This window comes from Phodopus roborovskii, unplaced genomic scaffold, assembly GCF_943737965.1.
Source record: "Phodopus roborovskii unplaced genomic scaffold, PHOROB, whole genome shotgun sequence".
In the NCBI taxonomy this organism is placed as follows: domain Eukaryota; kingdom Metazoa; phylum Chordata; class Mammalia; order Rodentia; family Cricetidae; genus Phodopus; species Phodopus roborovskii.
Genome location: NW_026126432.1, coordinates 3,402,019 through 3,427,143, shown reverse-complemented (window position 1 = coordinate 3,427,143; position 25,125 = coordinate 3,402,019). Strand labels below are relative to the sequence as shown.

Below are 25,125 nucleotides of genomic sequence, written 5' to 3'. Positions count from 1 at the left end.
CATAGAGGGGCCAAGCTTTAAAGTTATCCTATTTATTACCTGGTGGGTGGTGGTGGGGGTTGGTGAAGTGAGGCAAAGAGACATTCAAACCCCATTATCTCCTGAAGCAATGAAGTAACCGCAACTGTAGGCCACACAGAACCAGAAGAGCCCCAAACATCTGTAATTGTCAGTGTCTTGCCTGTTCTGAGCGGGACTCAGGTAGCACAGTAGTCATTCTATCAGGGAGTCTTTATACTTCTTATTAAGGATGTGGGAGGGAAGAACGAGCACAGGCAGACATTTAGGATTTCGGCTGCTTCACTTTGTTTCCTAAAATAGTTGAAAGGCACAGTTAGGTTTATTTTCCCATTTATCAGACTATGATGTTCTGCATTTATGACTGTGTGAAAATATTCAGAATTATGATCCCAGTGCATAAATGTGTCTTTTGGGTTCAATATCTGATTTTGTAATTAATGATGATCATTGTTCCTATTTACTAAATGGAAGTTTTAATGTGTACTTGCTCTGTTTGGATGTTGAATGTGATATATGTGTATTCCCTCAGGGTCTCTATGAAAATAATTATTCTCCATATAAAAGTTATTCTGTAGTATGTAAAAAAAAAAAAAACCCAACAACCACTCACTTTTACACGTATGTATCAACACGATTCTCTGGCGACTGCTTTTACATGGGTCTTAAATTCAAGTTTTAGCATTAGCCCCAGTCCTATTTGGAAGGAGAAAATGTACAGTTCTGACCAGAATGTTCTGTAACATGAAAGTAGTGACACTTTACAGAGGATGGCTTTCTTTTAGTGTATTAACGCTAATTTGCAGTGGGTTCAGTACAAATTTAGGTAAAACTGGCATACCCCCTTCCAGAACTGGATTGTCAGTGCCTAAAACTGTCATTCGAATTCGCAACTCCTTCAAACCTGTTACTACAGAAACAACTATTTTGTTATTCAGCCTAAAAATAAAACATTTCACCCAAACTATATGCTTTAATAACCATCGACCTGATTTAAAGCTAATTTGTAAGAAATGTATTTCTGCAGGTCGCCCGGAGTTGGAACTGGGACAGCAGTTTGGAGGGGGTGATTTTAAAATCATCTTTCTGCTAGGAGACACCTGGAGCTCTTGGGGGCTCCCGAGGTGGGTGCAGGGGGCGAGTCCCGCGGGCTGCAGTCAGGACCACAAGAGTTAATGGGAGCGAGCCCCAGCCAGCTCCCCCTCCCCGTCCCCACCCTCTCCTTTTGGCTGGGGATTAAAGTGCTCCCCCCTGTGGCAGCAGTGACCCAGAAATGAGTCTGCGTCCCCGCGCTTCCTCCGCCGCCAGCCGCACGCCCGACCGGGAGGGCCTGGGCGCGCCGGGCCGGCGGAGCGCGCGGGCGACAGCAGAGGCCCGCCCGGTTCCCCGTGCGGCCTCGGTGGCCCGGACCCATGCGGCACGGCGCGCAGCCCGCGGAGGCCCAGCCCGTGCGCAGCAGGTACGCGGGGGCGGAGGCGCGGGGGCGCGCGGGTCGGGGTGCGCGTCTCAGGCCGCGGTCGCGGCGGCTGCAGGACGAGCCGAGAGGCTCAGCCATATTTGATGGTTTTGTTGCTTTGCTCGGGAGTTCTCGGGAGTAATGTAATGCCGAAGGTCGCTGCCTAGTGGAAATAATATAGTACGTCATTAATATGGCGCCAAAAGATTGGGCTGTGGATCTGTAGCGCGGAGGGAGGAGGCGGCCGCCCGCGCCGCGGCACTATCCCACCAGCAACTTGGGCATCGCCGGGCGGGGGCCGGCGACGAGGCCAGGATGGCCGCGGAGCCCGAGAATTGATCGGTGTTGAATCAGTAAGTTCTATTTCGATTATTATTATTTTCAGTCGGAGGAGGGCGAAGGCTTAGAGCTTTTCCTTTTAAATGTGCGAAGAATATGAGGTTTTCAGGTGATTCATCAAACGTTTTCATTAGCAGAAACCCAGTTTAGTTTATACATTAAAAAAAAAAATCCAAAGTGCCTTAGGCTGCATGAAAGTGGAAAGCATAGTAGCAACTTGGTAGACAGATGGTTATGGCAGAGCGCAGGTTCGCGTACATATATGATTCCAGAGTGTGTGACAGTGTGTGTGGGGGAAGGAGGGTATGAGGGTATGTTTTTCCAAACATAGGTGTGAGGGTGTACATCTGTGTGAAGTGGCCGCAGCCCTGGTTCTTGTCACCGCGTCACCACATGTCCAAAATATTCATTGCATCAATTCAAGGGCAGAGAGAAGGGGGCGAAGAGAAAGCTGGGCAATTAGATTTTTTTTTCAATGAGACCTTTTACTTCCAGCAAGATTGCTTATAAAGTGTAAAAAGACTTCATCGGTGAAATTAGGAAGGGCTTCATCGTTTGAGCAAAGTAACTATTAATCATGAACTTAAAACGGATTGCAGATTGCAACCTTTGGCACCATCTGCAAATTGTGGGGGTGGGGTCTCTGGGTCTCCTTGCTGCCTTACGTGCACATGCACATGCGGTGTGCACCCCGGGACTGCAAGTTGCAAAATCTTCCCGGTGCACGTGTCTGGTGCCTGTGAGTGTGTTTGCGAGTTGGGTGCTGTTGTTCGGTAGCCAGTAGGCTTTCCGGGTCGGCTCGGCTCGGCGTGGGCTTGCAAATGCGGGAGAGGGATGGAATGTGGAATGTTGACCGGAGAACCGAATCCTTTCGGAACGGTCCCATTTGCTGGAGAAATTCGATACCTTCCACCTCCTACCCGCCCCCCCCACCGCCCGCCTTCGGGCAGGAGGCGGGGCCGAGGACGCCGCTGCTGCTCAAAGTGGCGGAGCGCGGCGGCGGGAGGCAGGTGCACAGCACCGCCGGTGGGGGTGCCTCAACTTCCGCGGGCGTTTAAATAGCAGCCGGGCTCCCCTCCCACCGGTAATAGGTGACCTGGCGGCCGCGGGCGGCGGGGGAAGGGACCGGGGACGCCGGGGCACGAGCCTACGCGGCACGTGGGCAGGTGCTGGTTGGCCCCGGGGCCAACTTTTGCAGCCCGCCCTCCTGTACGGGAGAGAGGCGGAGGGCGTAGAGACGGGGCCGGGCGGCGGCCCCAAGGCGGCTCCCTGCCGCGGCCCGAGCGTCGCCTAACGGTCCCAGGCGCTCCGGGGCCGCCCGGGGGTAGCCCGGCCCCGTCCCCACGCTGGAACCCCGCACAAAGCCCGCGGCGCGGGGTGGCCGCCGCCCGACGCAGTCCCTGTTCCCGCGCCGCGGCGGCCGCAGGCGTTTGTTTGTTGCTTGCGCGCCGCCCTGCGCGCCGGATGGCTTCCTGTGACAGAGGTGATCCACAGTTTCCAGAACTGTCTGGGGGCGGGAGCGCGAGCCGAGCCCGCCGCGTTGCTCCGCCGCCGCTCTGCTGCTCCCCGGGCCCGCGGGGAGGCCGGGCGGGGAGAGACGGCGTAGCCGTTTGCAGCGGCGCAAGTGGCGTGCGGACGCGAGGGAGCGTTTGATTTGCAACTGGGGCCGAGCGGATTGGTGCAGCTGGCGGCGGCGGGCGGGAGCGGCGGCGGGGGGTGGCCACTTTCAAACGCCGAGGGCGGCGGCGCGGGCGCGGGGCCGGCGGCGCCGCGGGGAGGCGGTGTCATCCCCGCACCGGGGCCGGAGTTACTTTCCCCTCCTCCCGTGCTGTTGTTCCTGTCGCCTTGGGAGGAGCGGGAGTGCGAGGAGGCGGCGCCGCGCGGTGCCGGGCCCTGCGCCGGGCGGGAGGGCTCCAGGGATGCCCGCGGTCCTTGGCCCCACCCCGGGTCTCCTGCCGGCTTCCCCGCCCCACCTGGGCCTTCCTAGCTGGGTGCGGGGCCCTGCAACCAGTTTCCAAGGGCCCTTTCTCTCCCTCCCCCCATGTCCCCCACTTCCCAACCCTTAGAGCTTCCCTTTGCGGGCCTCCCCATTTCTCACCCCCGATCCTGGGTTCGGGGCCTCCATTCCGACCTCTCATTCCCTGGCCCTGATTCCCCCATACCGCCTCCGTGGCCCGCGGCTTCCCGGGCTCCGCATCCCTGCTCTGGCTTCACACCCGGGCTCCCCCTTCTGGGCACGCGGGGGCGGCCGCACTCCCGGCGCCGGTGAATTGCTGTGAGCAAACAACAACAAAAAAGCGGGCGATTTAAATGTGCCTTCGTAACCAGTTACAGCTCGTCATCTCTGGGAGACTCGTTTAAAAGCAGCTTTAGGTGACTTTCTAGAAACGTGGTGGCGAAGGTCTTCTGCCCTTGTGTTGTTGACCCGTGCCTGGAGGGGATTTAAAATTTCCTTTTGTGAAATGTTTTGGCTTGGCCACGGAGCTCCGCTTTTAGGAAAGTGGAAGAGAACCCGAGGTTCGCATTCCCGGGAAAGTTTGTGTGTGTGTGTGGGGTGTCTTTCCAAAAGGGCTCCCATAGGTGGAGTGTTTTTCCGTTTTAGAATACCTGCGGTGGAGGGTACCTCTCGATGCTTGGTTCTTAAGGCTAAAGCCTTTCAAAGGTGATGAACTACTTTCAAGACACAGGGAAGAATTTTCCCGAAAGCCAATATAAGCAGTGATTCATCGGTGGTTGGACCACACTACTTAGGATACAACGTCATCTACTTGGAGTAAGGAAGTGTTCATTGGACTTAAAAAAACTCACTCACGGTCGGGATTTCTTATATGTAGCAGTGGACCACATCTTTAGGGAGGTCACATACTCTGGCAACTTTTTTACCCTAAAGATTTTAGTGCCATTCACTATAGCGTTTTTACACATTTAAGAATCTGTATTACATTTAATGTTGTAGGACTGGTTGACTGAGGATACTGTCACAGAAAACTGAATGTGTGTGTGTGTGTGTGTGTGTGTGTGTGTGTGTGTGTGTGTTTGGGGGAATGTACAGTGTGTGTTTAGAAGCACTTAGAGGCTTATACTCACCTTAGATTCAGACCTAACTTAAAAGATTTAAGTGGCCTCTTCAAAATGTCAAACCATGTGTGAGTTTTGGCCTTGTCACCTGCATATGGTTGCAACTCAGCCCTGGAGAGTGTGCCTAAGTCTGACATTGTTACCAAGTACTGAAGTTAGAAAGACCGTTTTTTTTTGAATGTTTGGTGTTTTATGCCCTTTCGTAAAGTTTGCATATTTTTGCAAATGTATTTGATTTGGAATTTCGTCTTCTAGAACAAATATAGTTTCCAGTTAATGTGCCAGGTTTCCCCACGTTTTGCCCATGCCAGCAGTGTGACTGGTCCGTTCCCAGGATGTATAGCAGAACTTGCATTTCATTCTACTTTAGAGCCCCATGCTGCTTCCTAGCGTGGGGTTTGAATTGTCAGAGAAATCTGGATGGGGACTGTGTACCTAAGTGGTAGAGCCGATTGCCTAGATTGTATGAAAGCCTAGATTCAGTCCCCAGCACAGCCAGAGAGGAGAGGAGAGGATTCTTTCTCCTTCCATCACTTGTAGCCTATGAAAAACTTTACTCTAGTTACCAAGATTGCAAGAGTAGGTAGACAGGGAAAGTCATCCAAGTGGTAACAGACAAGGGAAGGAGTTTAAAGTGATTGTCATTTCGAAGCAAGGCTTGTCCAGCCCAGTGATGAGACGAACTAAACGTGGAAATGTTTCATGTGCCCCACAGGTAGTAGATAGCCTTTGGGTTAAGAAGATGTTGGGCAGTGGTGTCATGTGTTGATATTGAGGAACAGAGTACTTGGCTGTTACCCAGGAGTCACCACAGGATCACTGTAGGGGTGATGGGGGGCTGTGTGTGCCCTCGAGTGCTGCCCTCGAGTGCACACACACCTCTGCCTGAATCAAAGTAGGGTCTATCTACATGAATGCCTGTGAGGTGAGGTGCTTTCCCTGTCCGCTAGCTTGGTAAACTTTTTCATTGACTACTAAGGCATATTTGCTTTCCTCATTTGATCCTGCTGTATCATAAGGCAAGTTTCTTAGAAACCACTGGTCCTTGAAGGATTTTGAGTGAGGTGAGCCTTTGGCTGTGAAGTTAATTGAATTAAAATTGCAACTCAAATGTCATCATTGTAATTTGGGAATTATCTGTTTGAAAAGTACTCGAAGGAAGTGTGGTTGTCTGGGGTATGTATGTTCAGATTGCCCAGATAAAAGGTCGTAAGTTTCAGTTGAGGTGGCTGGAATATAGCCTGTGTTAGTCTTGGATTGGGATTTCTTCTTTGTTAGGGATGAGAGTGAGGAGGAGGTAGATAACTGATGACTGACTACCACTATCACATGGGCACCTGTTACATCATTACAGCCAGTGGTCTGTCATAGTTGGCACCATAAACCAGTTTTCCTGCAGGTTTATAGATTAAATAGCCTCGGATGGTTGTTGAGATATTGCAGGCAGTGTTTGAATGATTTGAAATGGCATTGAGAGGTTTGGCTTGGTAGAAACACTGAACATCTTAAACGTCATCCCTTGTCTTGGCTCTCACTTTAGGAAACTGGCCCCGTGTGCAGTATCCTTTCCTTATTCCCTTACCTTTTCTCCCCATGGCACTGGGGATTGCTTGGGAGTACTTCCTTTTTCATGAAGTGTATTAACCTCATAACATTAATTAGCAAAGTAGTTTAATTGTAATTCTTTGTTTCCCCGAAAGTTTTATGTGTGAATTGATTTTTCTCCCCTTTCAGGGTCTTGCAGCATTCTGATCATGCATTTAGAATTTAGGGCTGGGTGAACAGCTCAGTGGGGCAGTGCTTTTCCTAGTGTGGTGACTCGAGGCACAGCAAGGAAGTGTGGAATTTGGATGACTACTATGTGTGGTAATTACTGTTTGGTTATTTCATTTATTTTACCCCTGTGCTGGGCATTGGACCCAAGGGCCTTGGGTAAGTATTCTCCCACTGAAGCATCCCAGCCCCTGGTACTTTTGTATCTTGGACTGAGATTTAATTGAAAGTCTTCTAGGACATTCTCCTTTACAAAGTTAGGTCTGTGGAGAACGTGTTTTTTTTTTTTTTGCGGGGGTGGGGTTCAGTTGGTGGCACTGTTGGGGAGTTAAGTTACTCTGTCTTCAAAATCAGGCTTGGCCTTAGGGGCCTTTATACCTGTTCCTGAATGTGACACTCAAGTTTAGCAGGGCCTGTGCTAGATACTAACACAAGACTTTTTCTAGGCCAGATCTTGAGTGATCACTGGGGAAGTTTTTACTGATGAGAACAGCAGAAGTGTAAATACTAGACTTGGACCAGACAGTTTGGTCCTGGGTAATAGGCTGTATGCTTTATCTTTTGCTCCTTTATTAACATGAGCTCAGAGTTAGGTACTGTGCACTCAACAGATGTTCAGAGAACAGTCTTGGTTTTTCTTCAGTGGTGGGTAAGAGCCCCTGGGCATCTTGTGATCTAAGCAGGTGTTGTACCTCTGAGCTAAAACCGCAGCCCTGACACCAACCACACTTCCAGTTACTCTAAATTAGATCTGTATTTGCCTTTTTGCTTTAGGCTTTTCAGGTAAAGATACAGAAAAGTGGCTAAGGTTGCTAAAGTCGGTTTATTCTTAGGTGACTGTACAGTTTGAGTACCGGGGGTGGAACTCAGAGTCTCAGACATACTAAACACTCATTCCATCACTGCCCATCTACCCTGCCCTCTAAGTTTTGTTTTAAAACTTTAGGTTCTTTTGGGCAATTTTCTGGGGAAATTAAAGCCATAGTTTGCTCTTGTTGAATGCACTCAATTGGAATAACTGAAACAATACCAAGTGTCAGATGTTTCCTGCACTCCCAAGTTCCCATAACCAAGGCAGTTTCTGCACAGTTATTCAAAGTGAAGGTTTTTGGGGCTGAATTCAAGCTGAGGAGTACATTTGGGTAGTTTTTATTTCCTTCCTACTCCAGGGTAATACCAAGCAAGAAATAGAGCCAACTTAGCAGCTTCTTGAGGCTGAAGTGCCTGGTTTGCACATGGTAGGCTCAGACAATTACTCAAGGTTCCCTATCCAAGCCTAGGCTTGAGGGGCTGATGGCTGGTAGCTCGTGGCCCCCAGAGTCACCTGAAGGGGTAGGAAGTACAGACTTATGCATGTTCTCTTAGGAACTCAAGATTCCTTTAAGCATTTGAATTCTGGTGACTTTGTAGGTTTCTGTCCTATCCTTTTCCTTCTGGTGTTGAATTGCTGTCTGGAGTGCTTATTTTTATGTTACTGGTAAGCAGTTTGTTGGGGATTTTTCATTACAGAGGGCCCAGTGGTTCCAAGCAGGGTTTGCTTTTGAGGGAGATTCACAGCATTCTGTCTCTCACCTGTGTTTCAGCTGCTCCACACATCCTCTGGTTTGTTTTTTGTCTGTTTTACTCCAGGACTTGGTAGGGACTGAGCATGTTTGATTCTCAATTTTAAGCTGTGAGGTCCCTGCCCAGGATTGGGTAATTGATTCCTCTAGGCAGACATATCTATACACCACATTGCCAGCCTGCTGACTGATAGAAAGGGACAGTAAGAGCGTTTGCAAGGACAGGGAGTCAGTGTTCTAGGTCCCTTGGGTCATGTGGGCCATTGCAGCTACTGAGCAGCTATGTGAGGACAGCACACGGCCAGCAATTTGAGTCTTGTATCACTTCTCCTTTTTCAGCTATCTGAAAACAGTCTATAATCCAAACTCTGCAACAGGCTGTTGACCTCTGGCCTGACACTAAGACAGTGTTAACCTGTCCCCTAAAAGCCCCAAAGCCCTGAGTTTAGTTCCCATCACCACATAAGCTAGGTGTGATTATATGTGCCTGTAATCTCAACACTCAGAAGGTGGAGGCAGGGGCATTAGATGCTCAAGGTCATCTGAAGCTAGGGAGTTGGAGGCTGTTCTGGGATATATGACACTGTCTCAAAAAGAAAAAAGTTTGATAAGTATAGAGTTAATTAGTCTGAGGGTGGTCCTTCATTCTTCCTTTATCACTTGTCAATCAGTCATCTATTTAACCTTAATTGACTTTACTGTGTTATTTCAGGCTGGAATCAGTGTACTCAGAGTTGTGGTTTTAGACTCCCATGTCCCTCTTGGGATGCTATGTGCCTGCATAGTCACCTTTGTGGAGAAGGGGTCCCGAGTGAGCAAGCAGCAAGTGCTCTGATTAGATTTCTCTGGAGAGGGAGGTGATTCCAAGCAGAGTGCATGTGTCCTGCTAACCAGTTTGTGCCTGCTGCTCTGAGAGCTGGCTTCCTGTGGTGGCTAGTGCTATGGAACTTCCAATGCACTTGTCTGCTTCTGCCTTTGTGTGCTATCCTCTGCTCTGCAGAACAGCAGTGGCAACCACATTTACCTTAGCTTGCCAAGAGCCACACTTCATTTGACACATTGCTGTTTGGATTTCATGCCGCTTGTCTGCTCACTGATAATACAGTGTGGCCTCAGTCTTCTGGTCTTCTGAGAGGCTGTTCTTACCCAGTCCTCCAGGAATCTGGGAAGTCCAGGGTCAAGGAACCAGGAGGAGGTGTGCCCACCATCCTGGCAAGGGGGCTTTGGTTCAGCTTGTGCCTTTGCCCTCACCCTGTGAATTCTCTCTATGCTGCTGGCCCGCTCCAGGATTCCGGGTACTCTTTTTTTTTGTTTGTTTGTTTTGTGTTTTTTGAGACAGTTTCTCTGAGGCTTTGGAGCCTGTCCTGGTCTCACAGAGATCTGCCTGCCTCTGCCTCCCTAGCGCTGGGATTAAAGGTGTGTGTCACCACCGCCCAGCTGATTCTGGGTACTCTTAAAATTGGGAGTGTACCCCATTTTTTAATCTCTGGAATCAGATGCAGCTTTCCAATTATGGCTTTGTGGTTTCTTTTGGGGACATCGTGTAGCTGTGTGGTTGTGAGAGAGAGGCCTTCTGCAGACCTTCTGTGAGGTTTTCAGACCATCTGATGTTTCTGCAGCTGTCTCAGCTCAGCATACAATTGTGATGAAATGTTTGTTCTCACGTGGAACTCGTGAAGTACATGTTCGCTAAGTGTACTGTCAATGTCTTGGGACACACACTTCGAGTTGTTCTTGCTTCCTTTAGGATCGTGCTGTAAAGATTTTGGTGACTTAACATAGTTAAGGGTAATTGATCGCTTTTGACAGTCGGCTCTAATCAAGGACTGGAGTTCCTCAGAAGCAGCTGCATGTCAATCTGCAAAGCATAATTGTCATTAGCTGTTCAAGCCTGGTTTCTGCAAAGGCTAATTTGTATAACCCCAGCAAGAACATCTGTTTGAGCATTTAAAAATCTTTAAATTACCCTGTAGATACAGTATTCCACCAACGGTGCAGTAGTGGGTTGGGAACCCTTTCTCACCCTTACCTTGGTTCATTCATTCTTTGCCCAAAACATCTTTGATCTAGTGTGACCTGTGTGTTAGAACCTGGTGCAGAGAACTCAAGGCAGAATGGAATGGTAACTTCAGAATGCTTTAGAAAATAAGCTTTTCTTCTGTATCTTTCCTCCAGAAACTCTTGAGAAGTCTGTAGTGCCCCATCTGAGGAAGGGGTGCGTGCATCTGTGCCTTCTGTCTAGAATGTGACTGGCCACTGCCCCCTTTCTCAGAACCACCATGACCCTTTTCCATTCCTCTAAAGTTGCCTTTGAGTATAAGAAATTGTATGTATCCTCCCTTACATGTAAGTGGGCCTATTTCTTGTTGGAATTTTACACCCATAGCTTGCCTGCTTTTAAGTCTGTACCGGCATGTCCTTTCATATATGACCACATCTCACAGGGAAGGGATGCTTCCTAGTTGGAAATAGGGCTGGGAAGATATAGGTTGAGGCCAGGGTAACAACTGATGTTGTTTGGGTGTGAATTCATTTGCTTTTCTGTTGAATGAAGTTAAGATACATCATGGCACCAAAGCACCAATGACCCACAGTGCTCCTGTCACAGGGTATGTGTGTCCCATCCTGTCCTTGTCCCCCCACCCTCCCACCCTTTAGTTTTGCTTGTGAAGCCCAGGCTGGCCTTAAGGCACATCTCCTTGTTTCACCCTCCTTTGGTTCTGAGTGTTAATTGAGTGCTCAGTCACAGACCTTTGGGGTGTAAAGGCTTGTCTTAGGTGTAAGTGGTGATTGAGTCATTTATAAATTGCCAAGTGGAGCAGCTTGTGATTTGTTCTGGAACACTCATTTATACATTCCTTAAGATTCTCCCAGCTGGTTTTCTTGGTTTTTAAAACCTTGAGTTCAAACTAATTGGTAAAGAATCCATGTGAGCTGGTGTTTACAGGGTGGTGTTAATGTTTGTACCACTTGATACAAGAGTGGGTACCCGTTCAGTTGTCAGTCCTCTTGGAGGACATATTTATTACCAACATCAACTCTACAACCAAGTCCTATGGCAACTTGGGTAGCATTTTCTTTAAAGTTTGGTATATGATATGCATTTTAAAAAGCCCACTTATTTTGGTTGAAATACTTAGATTGCAGTGACTGTAAATTTAATTGCGTTCTAGTTAACTTCTTGATTGTTTTGGATTAGATATGGCTAGATGTTTTCTGGCTTCTTATTTTTGTTAAAATGTGAAATGTGGTGTAAGCTGTTGGCACTGAGCATATGGATTACTTTTGGTAATTTGGATATTTTATGCTCTTGCTTTAAAAATTGAAATTAGATACCACTATGGTTTCTTTCACATTAATTTAGGGACAGGTAGACAGGTTTCACTGTGTACTGGTTGCTTGGATAGAAGAAGGTGGCCCAGGGGGAGAACTTAAGTAAGGCGAGTAAGCCTGTGAATGAACATAGGCCACACCATGTGCAGGAACTCAGTCATTTATCCAGGAGGTAATTTCAGTACATCACACTGGACTGTGCTATACGATGGCTAAGGAAGTGTGTGGAGGTTTTAATTGAGTACCTTCTGGAACTTCTTGCCGGTGACATAAATAACAGTGGAGACATAGTGCATAAAATTGACACTCTGAGGAAAAAGGCAGCCTTTTTGCATATGAGCCATAAGATAGTAAAATCGCTGGGGTGTGATCCTTATTAGGGTTGTGGAGTTTATGGCCTGATAAATGGTCCCTGCTGGTTCCAGTCCTGACTGGTTTGTCTCTTCTGTGAGTCCCTTTCCCAGGAATAGTGTTGAATAAAGACCCTCCACATTCTTAATCTTTGGTAGGATTCCTTCTGCTCCTTTCCGGCCACACTGGGGCCAATGAACTCTGACTTCAGTTCTGGAGCTGTCTTAAGGTGGCTCAGTCATCTGCTGGTGCTTTCATTTCACTGCTTGGCAACTTCCTCAGTTCCAGTCAAAGGAAACAAACGCAAGCTTGAAGGTTTTGAGGACCTTGCTTCCACCATGTGAACAGTAGCTTCTGGGGTTGCCCCATCCAGGAAGGGAGCGGTCCACAGCTTGTGGACTAGAGTGGATGTGTATAATGACTGTGTTTTAGCCCATGTGGCAGAAGGCATTGAGTAAGTTCAGTCTTCCAAGGAGATGGTGCCCTGAACTCCACCACAGCTGTCCAGCTGTCTTGGCCCATCTCACCTTGCGCTGAACAGAGATACCAAAGATTTGGCTGTTTAGTGATCCAGCCACGTCTTTGGCAACTGCCTCTGCTTAAGCTCTCTAGGAAGGACCAATGATGTTTACACTGAAACCTGACTTCCTAATGCTCTCCTGCTATGAGAAACATAACAAGGAAACTCTCAGGGCTCCTGGACATTGGATCCTTTTAAGTCAGGTTTGGTGGCACTGTAGAAAGAAGTCACTATTGTCCAGAAACTGGAATCTTTGGAACACTACATGCTGGTAGGCAGTTACTCTTTGACCTCAGAGTGCTTTGTTTTTTTCTCTCTGACCTCGGCAATCCTGTTAAAGGAACAGATCTTGAAGGAGTAGAGAGGAAAGGTCAATGGAAAAAGCAGAAGTGGGGATGGGAGGGAGGAAGGAAGGGGACCAGCAAGACAGGGGCGATGGAGAAGGGAGGATAGAAGAGGAGGGAAATAAATAAAGAGTATAACCACCTAAGTATGGAAGAGCCATAATTTAACCCATTGCTTTGTATGCTAACTTAAAAGACTAGTTAAAACACCAGAAGATAGGCTGGGTGGTGGTGGTACACACTTTTAATCCCAGCTGAGGTAGGTGGATCTCTGTGAGTTCAAGGCCAGCCTGGTCGACAGAGAGAGTTCTAGGACAGCCAGGGCTACACAGAAACACCCTGTCTTGAAAAACCAAATCAAATCCAGCCAACCAACCAACCAACCAGTCCCACCCACCCCACCCAAAGAAAGATGGGGTATGGCTCAGTGCTTTAGAGCTCCAGCTTCTCCAGAGGACCCAGGTTTAATTCCCAGATGTACATGGGTGCACAAGTTAACTCCTGTTTGAAGGGAGTCTGATGCTCTCTTCTAGCCTCCTCAGGCGCTGCATAAGCAGTGCACAGACATACATGTAAGCAAAACACCACACACATAAAATAAAAATGGAGAGTTACTGAGTTCAGCAAAAGTCACCTGCCCTTGTGTTTGGACACTAACTCTTGGGCTTTTGCACTCATCTTGCCAAGTTGGTTTAACTACAACCCATTTCCGGAAGTTCCCTGAGAGGAACTTCACACTGTGTTCCTCGACTGGGCTGTGTGCTGCTTTTGCCTTGTCTTCATCTTCCCTCACTGCAAGACAACTTGTTGTAGTCACTTCACTGAGTGCCATGGTCTCCTTTGAAGAGATTTGCCTCAATGTCTTTTCTTTTTCATTATTATTATTGTATTTACATTTTCTAATTACAAGTGTGTGTATACATGTGTGTGTCTTCATGTGTCTATGCATGTGCATGTGTATGTCTTTGTGTGTTGCATTCATATGTCTATGCGTGTGCATGTGTATGTGTGTGAGCACGCCTGTGTGTATGTGTGTGTATGTACATAACAGTTCCTGCATGTGTGTGCTAGTTCTGTTTACCGTGGACGTTCTGGGCTTCTACCTCAGGTCTTAATACTTGGTGGCAAGTGCCTTTGCTTAGTGAACCATCTTGATGGTTCTTGATAGACCCAAGTATGTGTTTTTTGAGAGAAGATTTCCTTATTGAGCTCAGACTGGCCTTAAGCTAGGAATCCTGCACCTGGCTCCTGAGTGCTGGGATTACAAGCATGTGCTACCATGTCCTACTTGTTAATTATTCAAGTGAATAATGACCTTACACAGCAACTTGCTGAGCTAAGTGGTACAAGATGAGTTGCATGGAGCTGAAAGTGGAGGGTGATGTAGGGCATTTTTGAACTTGACCCTTGAGAAGAGGGTAGCAGAGAGCACACCCGAGGTTGGATGTGGGGAGGGGATCTAGGTGGAAGTGAGTGTTTTAGTCTGTTTCCTGTTGCTACAGTAGAATGCCTGAGCCTGGATTAAGTTAAGGGCAATAGATGTTTATTTGGCTTCTGGTTTGGGAGGCTGGAAAGGACAAGAATGAGGGGCTGCAGCTGGAGAGGGCCTTCCTAAGAAGGTAGAAGGTATTCATGGTGAGTGAGGCAAACTGGCTAAACTTCTGTGCTACTCACCAGAGGTAGAAGCTGTCATGAGGGTTCTGCCTTTGAACATCTCCATGACTCCCCACCTCTCTACACCTTTGCTCAGGCATGATTGATTTCTTTTTCAAGGATGAATTAAAATCATGATAGTGGTCGATAGGGGGACTTGACAGAGTCACACAATGTCAGTCAATAAACGTTGGCAGTCACATATAAATAAGAAGGAATATCTGGAAGCTGTTGAGATGGCTCAGTTGTTAAGAGCACTTATGGGCTGTTCTTCCAGGGGACTTGGGCTTGAATTCCAGCACCCGCATGGTTGCTCACAGCCTTTAACTCCAGTTAAAGGTGGCCCCATGTCTTCTCATTCTCATGATCTCCTCCGGCACAGGGCATGTGCAGTCAAATATGCAGACAAAACACCCATACCCACTAAATAAAAAGGATTTCATTAGTGGAGGAAAACCCTAACGTCTTGAATATGGAGATAGAGTTCTGATGTAAAGGGATATGCTTTCTGGCTGCCTTTCTTTGGTTTCTTTCCTTGATTCTTTGAACCCTCTGGATTCATATAGACTCTTGTGTTTACCACTGTTAAGCATCAGGGATGCTGGATTTCTGTTGTTTGCCTGTATTCATTCAGTAGGGCAGAAGCCAGGCCCCGCCTGTTCAGGTCTTTGTGGGTGCCTTGCCTGCTGGTAGGTGTCTTAACTGCTTTCTCTGTGAGTAGTAGCCCTTTCAATTGATTATCATTTAGCTCCCTACCATCTGTGTAGGTAGCAATCAGCTAGTGCTCCCAAAGTCAGGGATAGTGATGCAGAAACTTGCTCCTTCTTGCTCTGGCTTTTAGTGGACAGATGCTTGCAACATCCAGTCTCCTGTGTGTGTTAAAGATAGTAACTGGGACTTTGATTTTCTGATACAGTAAGTAATCCTAGGTGAGATAAATCAGCCTCATGTCAAGGTTTAAGTACATTAGAGCCACAGAGGAGGGAATTTTGCTGAACATTAGCCCCCACCACAGGCAGAACACAGCTCCATTACTTTTGGTCTTCAGGGCCAGTGAGAATGGAATTCACGAGAAGGAAAATACTAATTTCACTTGTACTTCAGAGCATCAGTCTAGCTTGTTTCATCTGAAAGCTGGGAGGAAGGCATTTTGACGGGCAGTGATTGATTCCGAGATCTCCAAACTATTCTGTGTAGGTAATCGGAAGTTGACTGAGTAAGTGAAGATGAAGCAAGCCCTTGTTTCTCAGAGTTCATTGTTCATCTGCTTCCTGAGGTAGTGAACTTCTTTCAGGCTGGGCTGCCTGGCAGCATTGCTACGTGTAAGGAATCCCTCCTCTATAGGTGGTAACTTTTGATTTTTAGAAAACTTGTTTAACCTTCAGGCTTTGGAGAGCTGAAGCTATTGTGATGAGTGAGAGGTGTTTCCTGGTCTCTCCATGCCCCAGGGGAGCAGGGGTGTCTGGAGAAGGTTGGAGGAGAGTGTGGCTGCCAGCACATGGGCAGGGAAGACTGTCACTTCCAAGTGGGGATTGGGTCACAGGTGTGTGTGTCTCAGCCATGGACATTTTGGGCACAAGTGGTCAGGCTGTAGATTGCTGAGGGTTGGGAGTTACAGGTGAGATATCTCTCTGGAGAGACTGAATGGGTGGAGCTTGGGATTGTGGCAGCCCATTCTGTGATGAAGCTGTAGTCCATAGAGTGTGTCTCTGGAAAATTCTTTACTGGTGTGTATAACTGGACATGTGTGCCTTAGAGTTGTTCTTGGATTTTGGTGACAGTCTCTCATTGACTGGCCTGGCTTGGCTGGGGAGCACTATGGGGTCTTCCTGTCTCTGCCCACAGTGCTGGGATTACAAGTGAACCCTACCTTTTATGTGGTTGTGGGTTTTGAAATTATGTTTTCACTTGTGCTACAAGCACTTTAACCAGCTAAACCATCTATCTCCCAAGTCCCCATCAACTAACTGGTCTAGAGAATTAGTTGGTAAACAAAAGCCCACGGACTTTAATTTGGGTGAATTTCTCTGGAGAATATATAAAATATTACCCTAACGTTCAGGAGTCCATGTGAGTAAATCATGTGGGTTCATTCCTAAAAGGGAAACATACTGCTCTGTACTGTGGCTCTGAAAAACTTAATACGGTTCAGGGCCACTTATAAGTAGACTGAATTAATTGTTGACAACAGAAGTTACAGGCAAATGAATGTGTGCGTGTGTGTGCGTGTGTGTATGTGTAGTGTGTCACATTAAAGTAATGCCACCCTAAAGGCATTAGATAGGGAGATAATTAGCTATTGTATTTTGAAAAGGTTTGTTTTTAATTGTGTGTCTGTGTATGGGTATTAGTACATGAGTGCAGGTGCCCATAGAGGCTGGAGCCAGAGTCACAGATGATGGTAAGCAGCCCCTGGTGGATTCTGGAACCAAGTTCTGGCCCTGTACGAGAGGAGTATGCACTTACTCACAGAGCTGCTGTCCAGCTCCTTGTATCCTGTTCTTTAAAAAGGGCACACATTATTAGACTAAAAGGAAGGGGGCTTTGGACTTGGAGGAAGGCAAATTGTGGGAAGGTGATGACCTTCAAGTTTGATTGAGTGGTAATTGAGGATTGTGTATGCATGAGAACTGTTTTGTGGGGCACCTCTATAAGTGGAATTTCCTTTGCAAAAGGGAAATTTATGCTGTTGGTCAGGTAGGGCAAAGGCAACTCCAAATAGCCCCTAGACCAAAGTGTCATATTTTGGTCCCCTTATAATCTGGTGTTTTTCTGCCTCTTGAGTATCCTACAGATCTGCTCAGAGTAGAGCTTTTGGTTTTTAATTACCGCCTCACTGATGCAGTGGTTGTCCACACAACTTCGGTTTGTGGGAACAAACCTCATTCATTACACTTGTGTGTGGTGATGCAAGGGGGGGGGAGTTGGTTGGATGAGTGGGTGAAGGGCTGCCATTCTTCTGGCTTGAAAAAGCTCTCCTTTTTTCTTTGGGAGTCATTGATATGACAGTAAGATCATGGCCCCACAGATGGCAAGACAATTTTAGTTTGGAAAAGCTCTTTAGACTTGTTGAAACAGTGTTGACTTACCTGTCTTAATAGTCGCTGCCCAATGCTCTCTTTGGTAAAGGTAGTCTTTTTCTCACCTGAGTGCATTGGAGGCCTTTACTGCACTAGCTGGAGGCCTGGCTGGGTGGGCTGGTTTTCTTCTCATTTTGTGTGTGTTCGATGCCTGATTCCCCATCACCCCAGACAGGTTTCTCTGTGTCCCTTTGGAGCCTGTCCTAGAACTTACTCTGTAGACCAGGCTGGCCTCGAACTCAAAGAGATCCGCCTGTCTCTGCCACCAGAGTGCTGGGGTTAAAGGTGTGTACCACCAATGCCCTAAACAGATTTTCTTTTAAATTTAAATTATTACTATTTTTGATAATTTATTTATTTGTATTTTTTACACATTGGTGTTTTGCCTGCATATATGTCTGTGTGAGGGTGTTGGATCCCCTGGACAGGAGTTAAAGACAGCTGTGAACTGCCATGTGGGCAATGGGAGGTCTCCTCTGGAAGAGTAGCCAGTGCTCAACCACTGAGCCATCTCTCCAGCGCTGATTTTTTTTCTTCTTTTTAAAATTAGTTTGATTTGTTCATACTTGTCCTGAAAAGATTTGGGTAATGAGGAGTTCCCTATCCAGTGTGACCTTGGAGAAGTCACCTGTAAAGGAGCCAAAGGGAGGGGTTTGGATCAGAATCCCTGAAGCCTTAGTGCCTTGCAGTTCTAGCTATGGGTCTCTTGAGGGGTTGCAGGTGGTGTGTCTCCCCATTATCCCACTGGCTCTTTCTAGAGCCACAGGTTGTTACTTAGTTCATCTTAGCAAAATTTGGGGCTCTTTTTAACAGAATTTGCCAAAGAAGCCTAATCCCAGTGCTAAGCCTAATCGCAGTGCTATGAACACAGCCTGAGGCCCCGGCCCACCCCTGCCCCCACAATATGCACATATAACATGGATTTGTCTGGGGAGGGAGCATTGCTCCTTTCTGTGGACTGCTTTCTGCAGTGCTCACTGCCAGGGCTGAGGATACTTCTGGAGTATTTGTAGTGATGTCTGGGGAGTGTGGAGGGTAGGGTGGCATCTCTGGGAGACTTGCCCACTTGTGACTTTATCCTTCTCCCCAACTCTTAACCTGGTCTGTTAATGATTTCAGCTAATTATGTGTCTTTGGTCTTTTCACTGTTTGTAATTCAAATGCTCCTTGAGGCACTATGTTTGCTTTTGTTTGCAGCATCCTGGCTGCCATCTGAAGCACAACTTGATGATCGCTGTTACCATCTTGGGTTAAGTGCTGTCTCATTGCTTTGCAGGCTGCCTGCTGTCTCCCGGGGAGATCATGAAACGAGGTCGCCTTCCCAGCAGCAGTGAGGATTCTGACGACAATGGCAGTAAGTCCTGCTTTGTTGTTCCTAGAGCCTGCTAGGGTTGGGGTCAGTGTAAAAACATGATTTTTTAATATAGTGATTTGAATAGCCAAGGGCCTTTGCATATCGAGCAGGTCAGAGAAAGGCAAGGCCTGGAGAGAAACATCTGAGTGTGATACTGCAGGGCTGTAACCAGATCTGTGCCGGCAAGGTTGGCTGCAGGCAGGCCTTCTGCAGGCTTCCTGTGTGTTAACGCAGGGAGAAAAATTCAGTTCCAAGAGCCACTGGTGTGTCTGTTTTCATTAAACATCATTTATGGTACCTCACATTACTCTCTATGAAGAGGGAACTTAATCAAAGCCAGGTAATTATTAACTAGCTCAACCTGCCTGGGCCTCCGGAGGGCAGGCAGAGGATTGCCTAGTGTGATGTGAGGGTACCAAGTCCAGGTTCTTCATAGATGGCACATGAATCCCTGCCCTTTCCTGGTTTAACAGGACGGTGTTTAGTACTGTCACTGTCTGCATCTCAGCTCTCTGGCAACCTCAGATTTTCGCAGTGTAGCTGAGAACCAGGAGTTAGTTGGCTTCCAGGCAGTCAAAATAAATGTCACATAGTGTCTGTGTTGAGGAGTTAACAGACTGCCGAGAGAAGCTCTCTCTTCAGACTGCAGCAGGGAATTTTGTACCTAGCTCAGTGTCTGCACTCTAGCCCATTAAGCTTAGGTTTGACATTACACATTAAACTCTGGAAGCCTTGAAAGAAAGCTTGCTGTACCGTGAGGCGGGAAGGGAGCCAGGCCTGCTTTCTAGGCACTTTGCCGCAGACATTAAGAACAGTTCTGATGTTAGGAACTCAGAGAGGAGGTCTGGGAAGACCCAAGGAGGAGGCAATGTTTGGGCAGGTCCCAGGGATGAAAAGCTGTGGACAGATAGGGTGTTTGAAGGCCTGATGTCTCAGGTGGTCAGCTCAAGTATGCTTTGTTGCTGCGCGGGTTATGTGGACAGCCGAGCAGGAGGGAATGCCACAAACCTGAAACAGCCATGCAAATTGTGGCTTTCTGAACTGTGGCTGTAGCTGTGGGAAGGCATGGAGCAGTGGGCATAGAACAGAGTGATGGTAGGGGCAGTGTGGGGGTGAGCTGTGGCCACCTCCAGCTGGATGAGAAACTGAGGCGGGGAAGCAGGAGTGAAGGGAGGCAGGAAGTTGTCTCCAAGGGAGGGATTTTTATTTTATTTCCTAGAGGGCTCTTGAGGTTTCCACTACACATGCAGGCAGGTAAAGCTACAGGTGTGAGCTTGGGAACACCAAGTTGGCCATGAGGCCCTCAATTGGAGGATCAGCTTCTGCTTTTTACTTCCTCTGTCAAAAGCCTGGTGTTTTTTCTTTGTCTGTGACACCCATCAAAGTGCTGCCTCTGTCTACTTATGTCCTGAAGCTTTTCTTTTTCTTTTTTTTTTTTTTTTAAGTTGGACTTTTTAAGTTTAGAAAAGAAGTTCGCATTGCAAGTTTGTTCAGGGCTGACAAAGGGTCGAGGTGCTTGCTGCTGAGCTTGGCAGCCTGAGTTCCATCCCTCAGACCAGAATAGAGAACCCATTCCTGCATGTTGTGCTCTGATTTCCATACATGTGCTGTGTTGTGTGTGTGTGTGTGTGTGTGTTTACACTAAGAAGTGTCCATCCCAAAATCTTGGCTGTGATGGCCCATTTCCTTTCTACTATGTTCCTGGTTCATCTGGGAGGTTCAGGTAGAGTGCCACCAAGCACAGTTCTTTGTTGCACATGGGACTCTGTGTGGTTGTGGGGGATAGGAATGACAGTTGCTAGACGGTCACCTGTGTATTTACAATGTAGTTGGTTCAGTATAGAACATATGGTAGCTGGTGGTACTTTATGGCTGCCTGGTCAGGCTTGGTGACTTGGTGAGTGATGATCGTGGTGAGCAAGTAGCTCTCATTAAATTCAGGCCCTGTGGCATTATCTGCATAGTTCAGCTGTGGGCTCCCCTCACCCTTAGCAGCTAGTTCATGGTGTAGGCCTCTGACACTAAGCCATTAATTGCATTGGGGTCCCTCCCCTTGTGTACACTCAAGGGCCTGGAGGTGGTAGTGGAATCTTTTGCTCTTGCAGTGAGATCCACCTGTAATAGCTTTCCATGTCCTGAGTCTTGTTTACAGCAAGGGTCTGTGCAGTGGCCACCTCTTAGCCTGTCCAGCCTGCAGGCCTGCTGGGATTTTGGCAGGATGTCCAAGTGGAGGAGAGGCAGCTGCAGACGTCAGCATGGGGCCACAGCACCAGCCACAGGCATAGCTGGGGCCTGCTGGCTTCTGAGTCTGGAGCCCATTGCTTTGTTTGCTGGCCTGGCCTGGCCCTAGGGAATAGCAGTGTGGTATTTACAGTTGGGGATGGATGGGCCTTTTTTGTGCCAGGTGCAAGCCCTCATCCGCTGTAGTCATGGTTGTTGGTCTTTCTCCAGCCACTCTGGAGGCCCATCCCTGCAGTTAGATGGAATAGTGCTGGGGTGTTTGTATGCACTGTCTATAATTGCTGGGCTCTTGGGACTGGGTAGCCCAGCCAAAGTCTGAAGTTATACCCTGTGCCTGGGTGTGGCCCGGGGAAGCAAGCCCTTAACTTCCCGCTTCCACCCAGAGTCCTTGGTCCTTAGGAGTCTGGCAAAGGTGGGAGCAGGGTCCGCCATTTAGTTTCATTGTTTCTAAAGATTTCATTTTATCTGCAAAGGCTAATTAGAATAAAACATCCCTTTTTTGGGCAGGAATATTACTGGTTGTCAGGCTAATTATAGTTCTGATCTATATCCTTACATATTTCCCCTATAAAAGTAAGAAAAATTAAATACCATGCAAGAAATACTGTCAAACCTTCTGCTTTTCAGAAGGCGAGAATAGATTGGACAATAGAGGTTGACTTCAGGAGCTGTGGCAGGTGTAGCACCCCCTCCCAGCATAGACAACAGGTTGTTCTGATGCTGTTTGTGTAATTTCACCTGAGAATTTATGCTTTATGCCCAGGGGCAATGTGCTAGGTCTGTATTCTGATGCTGGGACACTGGTCCATGACACTCAATATTGCTAGGCCTGTGTTGCATGTTAGAGTATCACTTGACATATGTTACATGTGACATTACTCCTAAAGGCAGAAACATGTCTCAGTCATAGAGAGTCACCATTGGGCTAGTGCAGGGAGGACTTTCGTAGTCTGTGTTTTGTGGTAGTGTGAACAACGCTGTCTCCCATTCCAGACCTTTCTTGCACATTGTAATCTTCTGCTACCTTTTATTTTTGGATGTGGCAGTAGGGCCTAACCCAGAGCCAGGACAGCTTATTACACGCAACTGATCCAAAGCTGGGAGGTAGCGTGTAATATGCATTAGATTTACTCTTGGGCTTTTCCCTTATTTTAGCTCTAGGGCAAGCCAGCAGGGCTATTTTTAATATTTCAAAGGGGTGTGCTGGTGGTGTCTGGCAGAAGCAGAAGGGGCTTGGTGCTTGCATGGGCAGTGCTTGCTGCCTGCTGTGATCTTGGAGCCTTTTGTAACTGTGGTAGCCCCAAATGCTCTGTCCTGATGGAAGCTGGGCACAGTAAAAGGACACTCTTTCCCTCCTTCCTGTTCTTTTCAGTGTTTGAGATAGTTTACAAGACTGTTTTTACTTGGATAGTGTCCAAGTAGAGGTTTTAAGTCAGATTTGTCAATGAAGAGGACTTAGCTTTAGGTGTCAATTATTTATCTATGAATGACCATAATTTTAGACATCATTGCCAAGATCATTACTTCTTGATGAAGGCAAACAGTAAGGGGAACAAAGGTTTACTTACTGTGTCTTTATTTTGAGACTGGAAGTGTGCTGCCCATTGAGGCTACCCTCAGATGACCTTGAACTCCTGATTCTCCTGACCCCTCCTCCCACCTTCCAGTCTTGTGATGGCAGGAGTAAAGATGCCTTACAGAACCCTGTGATTTGCCTTCAGCTATCAGCAGCTTGGACATGAGAACACAGTGGAACTCCAGCTCAGCTTGGTCACTGGTGGCTTTGGTAGATGCCCTGTCTTTGTTCTAGTGTGAGTTACCTAGACATTGAGGTCTCTTATTTCCTGTTTGATGCGCCCCCTTCTGAAAAGTATTGTATGCCATAACTGTTTAATTAGTGAGGAATGTAAGTAATTACTATTACTCTTTACTAGGTTTTTGAGACTGGATCTTGCCACCGCACCCAGGCCTGTCTTCATCAGCGCCCCCTGCTTTGTCCCCTTTGTTGCTAGGATGGCAGAGCACTGCATATCCAGCTCCAAAACAGTTTTGGAGTATTGTTGGAGCATCCACTCCAAAGCCTGGAGAGTACAGACAGGGGAGGGTAGTGGCCTGGATGGACAGGTGGTACATAGGAGAGCAGGGGCCCCACCCACCTGCTGCTGAATGCTTATTTTCTGGGAACTCAGAAACATCTTTGTATTCAGTTAAACAGGAGTGTGTCTGTACGCCTGCTGTCTTCAGCTCTAGGCTTACTGTGATAGTTTCCAAAGAACAACACCCAATGACTCTCCTGAACAACACTTTAATTAGAAAATTTATCCACTTTTCAAACATCTGCTTCCTGAGGATTTGTTGTGTGTGTTTGTACTGACAAACTCTGTGCCTTGTGCTTGCGTATTCTCTTTGAAACAGGGACAGTGTTGAACAGGAAGGTCAGAAGGAAGAGGCCTACAGCAGAGATGCTGGAGCAGGGAGGTTGCCCTTGTTTTCTAGGCTCCGCATTGAAGTCTAGGATTTCTGTGTGGAAGGTGGCTGTAGTCCTTACTGAGAATGGTGTGCCATGTTAGTGGTGATGGCCTTCTCATAGTTTCCTGATGGGTAATTTATGTACAGCAAGCTGCACATATTAAAATGTGTACTTGGAGAGGTTTAGCCATGCTAACATGTATTATGTCATCAAAATCAAAATAATCTGTCCCTCCAACTCTGCCTCAGGCAGCCACTCATCTGCTGTCAGTCTCGATTAGTCTTCCTTTTCCTGAACTTTATATCAGTGCAGTGTACCTTTTCCTTGTCTGGCTTCTTTCACTTAGTGTAATTATTTCAGTATTTATCCATGGTACACAAAGCAAGTGTTTCTCACCCATCTGTTTATAATGTGTTCCTTTTTATTGCTGGCTAGTGTTTCATTGAAGGGATGTGTCATAATTTATTTATCACTTTGCATTCTGGTGGTAGATTTTTAGGTTGTTTCTTGGCTTATTTATTTTTATTTTGGGAGATTATAATATGTTTACATCATTTCCTCTTTCCCCTTTCTTCCTCCAAATCTGTCCATGTACCCCTGCCCCCCCTTCAATTCATGGTCTCCTTTATTGTTGTTGATGTATGTGTGTGTGTGTGTGTGTGTGTGTGTATGTATGTATGTATGCCATTTCCAAGGTATAAACAGAACCTGCCCATTCTTTATAGTATTAACTTACATATATGCTATTTTCGTGGTTGACCATTTGGTATAGTATAACCAACCAGTTGGTGTGCTCTTCACTGGGGAAGACTTTCTATTGCTCTAATTCCTTCATTACCTGCAAATCTTTGTCTAGGGTTGAGGCTTCATGGTCTTTCCCCCATCTACTTTGGCATGTCTCTTGCTGCTCTTGTTCAGCTCATGTTTACACTGTCATGCCTGACATAGGAGACAATTGCATAGCAAACTGCCTGGCCTCTGGCTCTTACAGTCTCCCTGCCCTCTCTTCTATAGTGTTCCCTGAGCCTTAGATGCTGGAATTGTGTGTTACTTTTATCATCCCTTGATGAGGGACTAGAACTAGTGGTTTCTTAGTTGTAGTAAGTGAGCTATTGAAAATATTATGTCAGTGATAATTTGAATTAAATTCTTTTCCAGACTTCCCTTCTGCAAATAAATTTTAAAGGGCAGTCATTTCTTGTGCTCATTCTTGTATGATATTGATTGACACCAGGTAAATTAAGAGGGTCTAACTGGTTAATATGGGGCACCAGGATTGTAGCAGCCTTGGATGTCTTTTTTCTTTTCTTTTCTTTTCTTTTCTTTTTGAGACAGGGGTTTCTCTTTGTAGCCTTGGCTGTCCTGGGCCGGGAACTCACAGAGATCCACCTACCTCTGCCTCCTGAGTGCCGGGATTAAAGGTGTGTGCCACCACTGCCCATCTTGGGTGTCTGTTTTAAAAGCAAATGTAGTACAAGCAGCTTTTCAAGATGTGCAGTTTCTTAGTTTTGCGTTCTGAACCCACACAATGACAAACTTCAGTGGAAGACACA

General features: G+C 47.1%; 1 protein-coding gene across 6 annotated transcripts in view; it reads left to right on the top strand.

Moving 5' to 3' along the window:
- The window catches only part of Jade1 (jade family PHD finger 1), a 60,946-nt gene that overhangs the window by 5,753 nt on the left and 30,068 nt on the right, over positions 1-25,125 (top strand). Inside the window, exons 1-2 of one of the 6 annotated variants that reach the window (XM_051185670.1) lie at positions 1,335-1,477; positions 18,784-18,861. In XM_051185670.1, coding sequence (XP_051041627.1) covers positions 18,810-18,861 — 52 coding nt within the window. In that variant the 5' untranslated portion in view covers positions 1,335-1,477; positions 18,784-18,809. Of the gene's footprint in view, positions 1-1,334; positions 1,478-1,597; positions 1,828-2,766; positions 2,898-3,046; positions 3,297-18,783; positions 18,862-25,125 lie in introns of those variants that run through there. The other 5 variants (XM_051185667.1, XM_051185669.1, XM_051185665.1 and 2 more) reach the window with 5 other exon arrangements.